This window comes from Cyprinodon variegatus, unplaced genomic scaffold (assembly GCF_000732505.1).
Source record: "Cyprinodon variegatus isolate N-32 unplaced genomic scaffold, C_variegatus-1.0 Scaffold100, whole genome shotgun sequence".
NCBI classification, from domain to species: domain Eukaryota; kingdom Metazoa; phylum Chordata; class Actinopteri; order Cyprinodontiformes; family Cyprinodontidae; genus Cyprinodon; species Cyprinodon variegatus.
Window position 1 is genome coordinate 276,996 of NW_015150553.1, and position 11,555 is coordinate 288,550.

Genomic DNA, 11,555 nt, shown 5'->3' on the forward strand with positions numbered 1-11,555 from the left:
TCGAAAAAATAATCGTCCGATTCATCGATTTTTAAAATAATCGTTAGTTGCAGCCCTAATAAAAATAAAAAATAAGATCTGCTCTTCAAGCCTCATGCCTCGTAAAGGAGGACAAATACAGGTGTGGCTGGATATGGCACCAGAGGTGGACAGTGCAATGAAAATCCGGAGTGTCTAGCTGAAAGCCGAACTTCTGGCCACCCTAGTCTGGGATTGGTTATCTCAGTGAATCAATCAGAGTTACTCCAACTACGGCAAGCCGTATTGAATAAGTATCGAATGAGGAAATATCTGTGAGGAATGTCATGTGTGGCGTCAAATAGGTCAAATTGCGTGACTGTCACACAATAGATAAGTTGGAGCCTTTTAAAAATGTGTTTAATTAAAAATGTAATTCCTGAATTTATGAGCCCAAGTACAGCTTGCATGTCAGTATGAAGTGTAGTGTGACACAATAGAATAATCTTTTTTCCATTTTAAAATTATGGTTATTTCACAAATAGCTAAAACTTACACAGAGCTAAAATGTTAATATGTTCACCAAAACTTGTCTGCTCTCCTTAATGCAACCTAACAGCGTACTTCCACGAGAGAATTGGTTGTCATGGGGCAATAAAGTGTAGTTTTACAAAATCACAGCTTACCATGGAGTATACTGCCAATTTCTCCCTCTTCACCCACCTCCATGCCCATGCTACATTACGCTATCAGCACCCGGACGAAGTTTCTTTCAGCTGTTTGCAGCAAAAATTGAATTTTTATACCGGCCACATTTTTGCTGATGTCGACTAATGAACCAGCCACCCCAATAAATAGGTCCACTGATTAATCGGTCTGGCTCTAAAATGAAATGCTATACCTTATTTACACTAACCGTTTTAATGACACTGTAACACATCAAAAAAATTATTACTATTATACATGTGTAAGATTAACAATAACATATTTTCTGGTGTTTATTTAAGTATCATGGCAGCCAGATCAGTTAATTTCCTTAGCCATTAAATGTTTAGTTACTGTGTCTCCATTAGTTTATGTGAATGGTTATTAGTGTGCTACGTTGGACCTGTGACTCCAGATCAAAAGCTGCTTCTACATACACATATATTGTTGGTATACATGGTACTGGTGATTTGTGACCTCCTTTCCTCCTTTGCTGCCATCTCCTCTGTATTGATTTTCTTCTTGTCTTTGTTGCTCCTCTTTTCCTTCCTGGTGTTTATCTGTGCCTCTCTTTGTAGTTCACTTTTTGCCCTCCCTTGCATTATTTTCACATTTCTAACCTTTTCTAACAAGTCTTTTGCTCTTGTTCTCTTCTAACTCTCAAAATCATTTAATTGTAGTTTACATGAATCAGGCCCCCAAAGAGTTAGCCTGCAGTGACTCCTGATATGGATGACAGCTGTGTATTGTGTGTATAAATAATCGATTTGAACTCATTGTTTGCTCATGTTTGTGTTTTTTCTTTGTGAAGAAAAGCCTTGTTTTCCATGTTCCTATGCTAATTTATAGTATTTGTATGCCGGATGTCGGGTGATTTGGGGAATTGAAAGAGTTGGCCACAGTTCCCTACCTACCCTGTTTCATTTCCTGGTTTGTAGCTTTTTTGGAGTCACCAAGGGACTTAAACATGCACACACATTAACTCCTACACAAGCAAACACACACTGTGGGACTGTGACAATCAGTCAACATCAGAGTCAAAGCTGTTCAGAGAATGTCCAAATGCACTGTCACATCATGTCCCCACAGAGTTTTGTTTTTAACTTTTAAGAGTTCAGTTTAAAAACATAAATGTTAAATATTGCTGGATAAAAAAGGTGGACACTGTAGTAAGAGCACTTGGATTTGGGTACAGTAATATATCACTCTACTCCACCACTATTTACATTTCACTAACACTTAAATTAGCACCTCAAAAAAATCTAGACTACATGTCGGACGGTTGCAAACCCGCGCAGACCTCAAGCGGAAGTGCGCAGACTAAAAAGCAGCTATGATTTGTCCTTGGAATGCCTTCTTGCTATCTGTATGGTTGTCCTCGATTCGGTGCTGGGGAGTGCCATTTTTAAAAACCGAGGTGTAATAACAACAATGTAAAACCACAATGAAAGGTTGATCGAGGAGGTTCGGAAGTACAACCATATGTACAATGCCTCAGACATGTTGTTTTGGAAAATAAACACTCCCGCCGACGCTGCCGAATAATTTCTTGTGACCATCCGCCGAATTTTTTACGAGTTCTCGAATAGGCTCCCCCTTGCACTCTGGCAGGAATCTGGTGTGCGTCCCTAGAAATTCCAAACCGATGTTGCAGACGCATACCAACAAAACTGGTTCGCGACCTGACGCAAGTGACATTTGATGTGTGCGGATGCAGAAGTATAATCCCCACTTCAGGCTACAAAGTAAATGCAACCAACTCAAATTCCCTCATTTACTTACAATCCACCTAACAAAATATTATCCAAGTATTTTATGATGTTGCAAGCTAAATCCCTTGTTTTTTTTGTTTTATTTCAAAAACTTACCCCTGCAAAAAACAAATTATATAAATATTATTATAAATTATATAAATAGAATAATAAATAGTTTTCCCTTATTAACATTTAGTTGTACTTCAATTTTAATTAACCGAATTCATCAGCTATTGCTTTTATACCTATTTCAAAAGCTATCTTTACTAATTGAACGAAGCAAATCTAATAAGTGAAACAAAATTATATTAAGGTACAGTATATATGGCAAGGGAAATATCCAGGGTGACATTTAAAACTTTACAACAGGCGAAAGAAAAGGGGTATGGGGCTTGCCATATATAGCCATTTTTCTGTCCAAATGTCATGTGAATTGTATTTAAAAAGTTCGAAATAATTAAAATGTAAATGTAGTGTTAGCCGTAATTTTAGATGTAACTTTGTATATTTTGTTTATAAGTGTGTACATACAAAAATTAATTGTGAGTGGCGGTAGTAACATTGTGCGTTCCCTGAAAGTAACTACTTCTGTATTGTGCTCTCACAAGAAAAAAAAGTCTAAAAAATAAAAAATGTAAATTAGACGTGTTATCAAGACAAAGCATAGCAAATAATATCATATGTTACGCATGACTTCAATAAACAGGAAATAATGGATAGAGGATTTAATGAAAATGGGAAAATCAGGTCTGTTTTACTTACTGCATCATGACAGTTATTATTAGCAATACTACATGCCATTTGGAGATGCTGAGAAACAAAGGCGATAGAGCTGGCTAGTCATGTGAGGTAAATATTTGTTACATCAGAACTTTTTTAAAAATTGTGTTTTTCTTTTTTGTTCATGTACTTTTTCCAAAAAGTTAAGAACACTCATATGCATGCTTAAAAACAGTTTCACAAAATGTATTAAGTTGATTTGATTTCCAACATTCTTTTCTAATGTGAATGGGCCAACCATGAGTTGTTGGACTGAGGTGACAATGGACAACTAAAAGACGGAGAAGGCAATGACTTTAGTTAATTCTTTTTATATAATTTTTATTGGATCAGATTATCTGATAGCACTATTTGCCTGTATGCAGTAGGAGATACTGTTAGTCCAGCTGCATCATTAGAGGTGTTTATTTGGTATTAAAAGGATAAGCACATCTTCATAACCTTCCACAGAAAAAAAATTATCAATCTTATCTGTTCTTAAAGTTTTTCATTCTAGAGGGTCCAGATAAGGTACCCAAGATTAAATTTGAAGAATAGAAGGCAAAGACTTTAACCACTAAATATTGCACACCAGCATTATTTTAGTATGAAACTAACTGAGGCACCTATATAGCCTCACAAATGCTTCAGATCTTCTATATTTAGGAAGAGGCTTATTTTCTACCACATGTTGTATCCTTTACTTCTAGGGGTTGTGTCCCATGTGCTACCTTTACATTTGCTTGACTCAATTGGCTTGACTTAACTAGCTGGCTCATTTGAATCATTGACTTTAATTGCCTTACTTTCCTCATTACTTTGGCAAATCATTCTCCCGTTTCTCTGTCTCTTTTCCCTCTCTCTTGTGCCCATCCTCTCTGTACCCCGTAGTTTTTGCTCATTGCAGCTGCCAATCTGCTAGCTGTCTTAGATGTAGCCCCAGTTTCCATGCTGGTTTTAATTATCTTGTTTTACTGGCCACTTTTTTTTAACCTCTGCCTCTCTTTATGTTCTCCTCTGCTCTTTCATCTTATCCTGTGAAGCCATATCGGTCTCCCTCGTTTTCTTGTTATTTGGAGCACTGATGTTCACTAGTTTTATGCTGTCTTTGCTCTATGCCCTCACTGTGTTTTTCTCTCATCTGCACTTTTCCTTAGTTGTGCCTTCCACAAGCTTTTTACTCTGTTTACTAATCGCTTTGTTCAAAGGACTTGCTTTGTGGTTCCCATCTTCTCTCTATATGTCCTGTCTTTTCATTATTCTCCCAAATCAGAAATGAGATCTTTACATCATTCCTCAAGCCTCACTGAAAGCTTGTTTTGCCAAAGCTTTAATGTTTTAGTTCTCATCCAAGTGATTCAAGGAATAAAGTTGCTACAATCTTGTTAAAGAGATTAAGCTTTTCCTTTCTCTGTACTTTTGCCTTTATACCAGCTTGCTTGCTATACAGTAACTATCTCTCAGTTGGCAAGAACTCACTGAGTCTCCATAAGCAGGCCTAAATTAGTTTCATGAAATATTATGGGGTCTTTGTAACACCACTGAACCCGAAATAAACTGCCAATATGTTGTTTTCTGGACTACTTTACTCTCCACATTCTTTGAACTTAAAATTTGTATCTTTTCTGCCTCTCTTGTTTCTTTATGAATTTCCCTGTGCTCTTGTACCATCTTGTTTGTTATCCTCACTCCTGCCCCACCTTCCCTGCCTCAATGTCTTGTTGCTCTCTATTACTACTACCACCATCTGTTTTCCTTTTCCCACTTACCACCTACTTTTCATTTCTTTGAGTTACCCTTTCTTTTTCTTAATCAGTGCCCCGTTGATTTCTCCTGTAATTTATTTTTTTTGCAACATTTACATTATTTTATACAGACAGTGTTTTATTGGAGCTTCTTTCCACATCCTTTCTTTATTACACATTTTTAATCTGATTTTTATGCTCCCGTTCCCAACGGTGCCTTTCTATTGATGACCCCTTTATATTCATATCAGTCGGCCTCGGTTACTTAAAACCTTCCCTTGTCTTTTGTGGCTGTATGCTTTTATGGAAAAATATAAATAAAATAGCTTTTTTATTAAACCCTGTATGACTAAATCATTGTTTGGTGAGTAGACACCTCAGTAGATCAGAAGTGATCTATCTTTAAACCTGTTGCCTATTTTTTCAAATGTTCATTGGGTTTCGAGTTCCTGCACTGTTTCTGCTGATGTGACATTAAGCGCATCCATGTTTGAATGGGTCTTACCCTGCAACAATTAAAGTGGTATATTCAAGGTGATTTTGTGGATACTTACAGTAGAAGTGAGCGGCATCCAGCTAAACTCAGACAGCAATGGAAACTCCACGTAAGGTAAAAAATAAATAAAAAATTGTCAAGTGCGAATGAGCGCAAGAGTGAGCAGAAGAGATTTGGAGTTCTGTGTTTTGGCCACAAGTGGTAGTATCATTTGTAAACTTTTTATACCTCTTTAGGATTGCTAAAGGGAAAAACCAGTGGTGGCACATGATTAAAGTTTTTAATCCAGTTAATTAATTTTAATCAAAAACCATATATCAAAAAGATAATTAAACTTTTTCATTTAAAAACTCTTTTTATGTTGAATTGTTGAATTATTTATTGTTTTTAATCCAAATATTTAGGTCATTCAAGCGAGGAGGGAGTATTAATTCCGCCTAAATTGATGATCTAGTCATGGTATTTTTTTAACCTTTTGCCATTCAAGAGTTAAAAATTCCAAAATTGCACATTATTTTGTGTTTGACTGCTTGATTATTTTATTTTTATGCATGTTAATCCAACATTTGTAGGACAGTTTGAATAGTTTTTTTTACCAAATCGTTTCTTAATAATTTTGTTAGTGACAATTTCTACTTTTACTTGAGTAATACTATGTTTAAGTAGAGCTTTCTTTTGGTTAATTTCTGTCAAAAGTACCTTTGGTCATCACTATATATGAAAACAAAGGCAAGTAAAGGCACCCTGTAGTCCACCATCAGCCCTACATAAAAAATATCTCTCTGTTGCATTATACAGTATTAGCCCTTATGGTCACACATTTCTCCTCATAGCAGGAGGTCTTTTACAGAAATATTCCCTATTATGCTATTACTTAATCCTTAATTCTTTACCAATGCTGCTCTAATGATGAAAATATTCTTTGTAGACAAAAATAAATACTATTCTTAATTAATTATGCTAATTCTAACATCTTCAGCTAGTTTTTAGGATTTATTGGGACATCATTCTCCTTCCCTTCTGCCATTAGTCAACTGACAGCATACAGGGTCTCATGACCTACTGTTAACTTCAATCAAATCTAAAGATAAATTATTTTATTTGTTAAATGATATTATTGATTCAATTTGTAGGCCTATATAAGCATTGAATGCGTTGATTTTTTTTTTACATGTCAACATTTTTCTAATTAGTAAATCAAAATTAAGGCTTTGAAGTTCGAGAAGTAAAAAAAAAATACATCATGTTGCTTTCATAGGGTACTGAAAAAAATAATGCAGCTGTTTTTACATTTACGTTATCATATTTACTTTAACAAAATTTTTTCATGTCAGCAGGGTAGGATATAAAACAATTGTGTTAAAGTAACTAAATATGATAACGTAAATGTAAAAAGAGCTGCATTATTTCAGTGGGGGGGGGGATGAAAAAGAACTGGAATTTGAAATATTAGCAAATATTAAAGACCTTGCTACTCATGTAGGGCTCTACAGATTTATCTATACTTTGTGAAGTTTTCATTTTACTCATTACCACACATTTCTATGTACTATATTCCATGGACTCCACTTGGCTTTTGATAGATCTTACAAAAAAAATATTGTTCTTATCTCCCTTCTTCCTTTATTTTGACAACACTGATTAAAACGTGGTGGAATAACCAGTAGTTGCTTATTTGTAGGACCACTGTAGTTACAACTGGAGACTAAGCTTTGCCCTTCCGTCATTACAAAATTGATTAAGATCAATGAAAGTTGATCTTATATATGTGCAGTGTTGGGCACGTTACTTTGAAAAAGTAATTAGTTATAGTTACTTCTCCCAAAAAGTAACTGTGTTAGTAACTGAGTTACTCCACAATAAAAGTAACTAGTTACTAGTAAAAGTAACTATTGCGTTACTTTTGCGAGTGTATGAAATTATGTGTAATTCTGAAAGAATGTTATAGATACTGCAACATGTAGCTATATCTATCTATCCATCCATCCATCCATGAATCGTGCCGCCGCGCTGTGCAGAGATGCAGGGGAAACCGTATCTGATGGGGAAACGCAGCTCGACGTAACACCGGTATTTCCATCTGGAAAACGCTGTTTTGCCGCAGGAGTCCTCCTCACTCTCCATCCTCCCCTCTCTCATGACGCGCGCACGAGTCCTATCATGAAAAAAGGTTAATTGTGCGACCTGAGTAATGTGCAGTAACGGGGTGTCGGCAATTGTAACTGCGTTATAGTTACAGTAAGAGTAATAATTTTAATTACTCGTTACTAAAAACAGGTAGCGGCGTTAGTAACGCTGTTACTTTAAACACCGTTACTCCCATCACTGTATATGTGTCATCAGGTCAACAATTATTCAGATTTTTATTCTTTTGTGGCTCCCTCTCTGTGTTTGAGATGTTGTCCAGCTTGAAGGGGATTCCTTTGTAAATTTTCTAATTACTCCTGCACTCTGCACATTCTTTTGGAAGAATTTGTAATTTGTAAACAAAATATACCCCCATATCTTTTTCCTCTATATTTAATTGTGTTGCTCAGTGACAGAATATCACAATAAAATACTTTGAAGTTTGAGGGTGCGAAGTAACAGAATATGGAAAAGATTCAAAGGGTGAAAATACTATTCCATTCATGCTAGTGATGAATTCCCAGTCATCCAGGTCATAGTCATTCAAAAAAGGTAAAAAAAAAACAATCCACTGGACTTTGTTTCCAAGTTTGAAGACTTTCCGCTTTCCATCCAGGACGCTTTTTCAACTCACAAATGTCAGAAATAGCTTTGAGGTCGAGGCTTTACAGAGTGGACCAAAAATAAAGCGTTGTTTTGCCTTAGAAAACATGCAAACTGGACTGGACGAATGAGTCTGCCCCTTAGGAAGGGGCAGTCGTTTGGGTTCTTTGTTAGCTTGCAATACCCAGTACCTGTCTATGTCTCTGAAAGGGGGGTTGTTAGAGGTAAATGTTGTCCTGGATGAACAGGAGAGGTGTTCTGTTCCCCAGTATGGGTTTAGGGGTTGCGATGATAGCGGGACGGAATCAACTTTATCGCTGCATCGTAGGCTTTTGAAAGCTGAAATCTTCCTGGAAGGGAAGCAAAACATCTTGAAACTTGGAAAGTCCAATTGTTTTTTAAACTTTTTTGGTATTCCATACATTGTATTTATTTCAGTGTTTAGATTTTGGCCTTATAGCTGTTAATGTTTCACATATTTAACTGCTTAAAAAGTATTTTTCTGGTTTAAACTGATATTGATGTGAATTAATTGACATTTTTTATTTATTTATTTTTTTGTTCCTTTGCAGGTCTAGTTGTAAGAGAAGCCAGTATAGAAATAACACGGCAGCAAGTGGAGGAGCTATTTGGTCCAGAAGATTATTGGTGTCAGTGTGTGGCCTGGAGCTCTGCCGGAACCACCAAAAGCCGCAAGGCACATGTACGCATTGCATGTGAGTACAAAAACAACAATTGTTTTGAATTAGTCAGTGTCTAACAGAAAGACAACACAAACATCTTTAATTTGATTACATAAAATACACATAACAAACATACATTTTCTCTTGTGAAAAGATAAGCAATTTAAACTAATAGGGTCATCATCTCTCTTTCTCCAATGTGATGAAAGAGCACCGGGTTTTGGGAACACACTCAAGCATATTAGCCCACATGGAAGCATGTGCATCTATGGTGCATATGCACATTTACTCTATTGTAATTTTTTCCATACCTTCCAACTGATTTGAAACTAGACAAATTAACTATGCTTTAATAAAATAACATATAAAACAGCATAATTTTACTAGCTAAGGTTCATGTGTGATTAATTTTGCTGTTTTAATTTGGATTTCAGCAAAAGGTTTAATGTCATATGGACCTTTACAAAGAACAATAAAATTTTCTTCACATAAAAATATGAATTGCTTTCTTGAAAAACACCTAATCAGATAATATTCCACCTTTTTAAAACATACAAAGTAAAGCTAGGATTAATTTTTTGTTGTACATAAACAGCCAACATTGCAGCATTGGAATATAATGAAGAAGGAGTATATTCTAAGTCACATTAGGTTTTGATCACTTGTTTAGTAGGTAGTAGGTACGGTAGGTGGGACAAAAGGGTGGGACTGTGGAGTGGTTCAAGTCCTAATTGTGAAGATGTACATCCTGTGTTAGCCTCTTTAGATCTGCCCCCTTCTTGGATGCCGTTCATCAGATATATATATATATATATATATATATATATATATATATATATATATATATATATATATATATATATACCCGTTTTCTTGCTTCCTTCAAACTTCGATTATGTTTCGATGGTACATCCTGTGTTGAGGCTTATCCACCCATGATGGAGTCTCTGGCACCTCATCTTCTGTTCCCCATTGACTGAGACATTCACTGAGGATGTCGTCTGTTGGAGCCTTGTCATCGATATACTTATGGATCTTGGATATTTCATCCTGGATAGTGGCTCTTACGCTCATTAGTCCTCGGTCGCTTTTCTTGTGGCTGGCGTACAGTCTCAGGGTACTGAATTTGGGCTTGTACCCTCCGTGCATGGTTAGGAGCTTTCGTGTCTTAACATCTATGGCCTGTACCTCTTCCTTTGTCCAGCTTCTTATTCCTGCAGGGTATCTGATTACTGGTAGAGCATAGCTATTTATTAGCCGAGACTTATTGTTGCAGTTGAGCTGGCTCCTTAGCACTTGCCTTACTCATTGGAGGTATTTGTCCATAGCCACTTTCCTTGTTACCTCTTCGAGGTTGCCATTTGTTTGCGGGATTCCAAGATACTTGTAGCTGTCTTCAATGTCTGTTATTGTTCCTCCTGGGAGTGAGACCCCCTCTGTGTGGACTACCTTCACTCTCTTAGTCACCATCCGATCACACTTCTCTAGTCCGAATGACATCCCGATGTCTGTGCTGAAGATCCGGATGGTATGGACCAGTGGGTCAAGGTCTTGCTCATTCTTAGCGTACAGCTTGATTTCATCCATGTATAGGAGGTGACTGATGGTGGTCCCGTTCCTAAGTCGGTACCCGTAGCCAGTCTTGTTTATTATTTGGCTGCGGGGGTTCAGACCTATGCAGAACAGCAGTGGGGACAGCATGTTTCCTTGATATATATATATATATCCATGTTTGATGGAGACTTGTGCAAGTATCTTGCCATTGGCCTCAAGGGTGGTTTTCCACAACTTCATTGAGTTTGCAATGAAGGTTCTTAGAGTCCTGTTTATGTTGTATAGCTCCAAGCATTCAATGAACCAAGTGTGTGGCATTGAGTCCAATGCTTTTTTGTAATCAATCCAGGCAGTGCTTAGGTTAGTGTTTTGGGTTCTGCAGTCTTCAGCGACTGTTCTATCTACCAGGAGTTGGTGTTTGGCATCTCTGGTATTTTTGCCAATTCCCTTATGAGCTGTGCTCATGTATTGATCCATGTGCCCGTTTATCTTAGCCACTATGATCCTGGACATGAGCTTCCATGTTGTGGAGAGGCAGGTAATGGGTCAATAGTTGGATGGGACTGTACCCTTTGAGGGGTCCCTCAGGATCAGGATTGTGCGCCCTTCGGTTAGCCATTCAGGTTGGTTCCCATTTCTCAGCAATTGGTTAATTTGTGCTGCCAAGCTTTTATGGAGTTTCTAAAGCCAGTAAGTGTGTATCTCGTCTGGGCCTGGTGCTGTCCAGTTTGGATGTCTGCCACTGTGATGTTGACTGGATTCTGTTCAGGGAGGTTGCTGTGGTCCTCTCTTAGAGCTACCAGCCACTGTGCCTCCCTGTTGTGTGCTGCCTCCTTCTCCCATAGGTCTTTCCAGTACTGTTCTGTTTCCAGCCTTGGTGAGGTTGTTCTACTGTTGTGTCCCTGCTACTGAGCGTACACTTACAGTGGTTGAGTTGCGAACAGCCGGTTTACCCATCTGGCATCCTTGTCTCTCGTCTATCCCTTTAGGCGGCAGGCCAAGGCTTGGGGCCTTTGTTTGGCAGTTTCCAGTGCTCTAGGTATGTGCATCTGGCTATTCTTTCCTTGATATTATTCTGCAGCCTTCTTTTCCATGGTTGGCATTTCATCACATGGTTTTATATATATATATATATATATATATATATATATATATATATATATATATATAT

At 37.2% G+C, this 11,555-nt stretch overlaps 1 protein-coding gene across 1 annotated transcript in view; it reads left to right on the forward strand.

The window, feature by feature from the left end:
- Positions 1–11,555, forward strand: part of LOC107084435 (netrin receptor UNC5C-like) — a 233,701-nt gene that overhangs the window by 112,962 nt on the left and 109,184 nt on the right. The window contains exon 2 of the mRNA XM_015374274.1: positions 8,720–8,863. Within this exon, the coding sequence (XP_015229760.1) occupies positions 8,720–8,863 (144 nt within the window). The remainder of the gene's footprint in view (positions 1–8,719; positions 8,864–11,555) is intronic.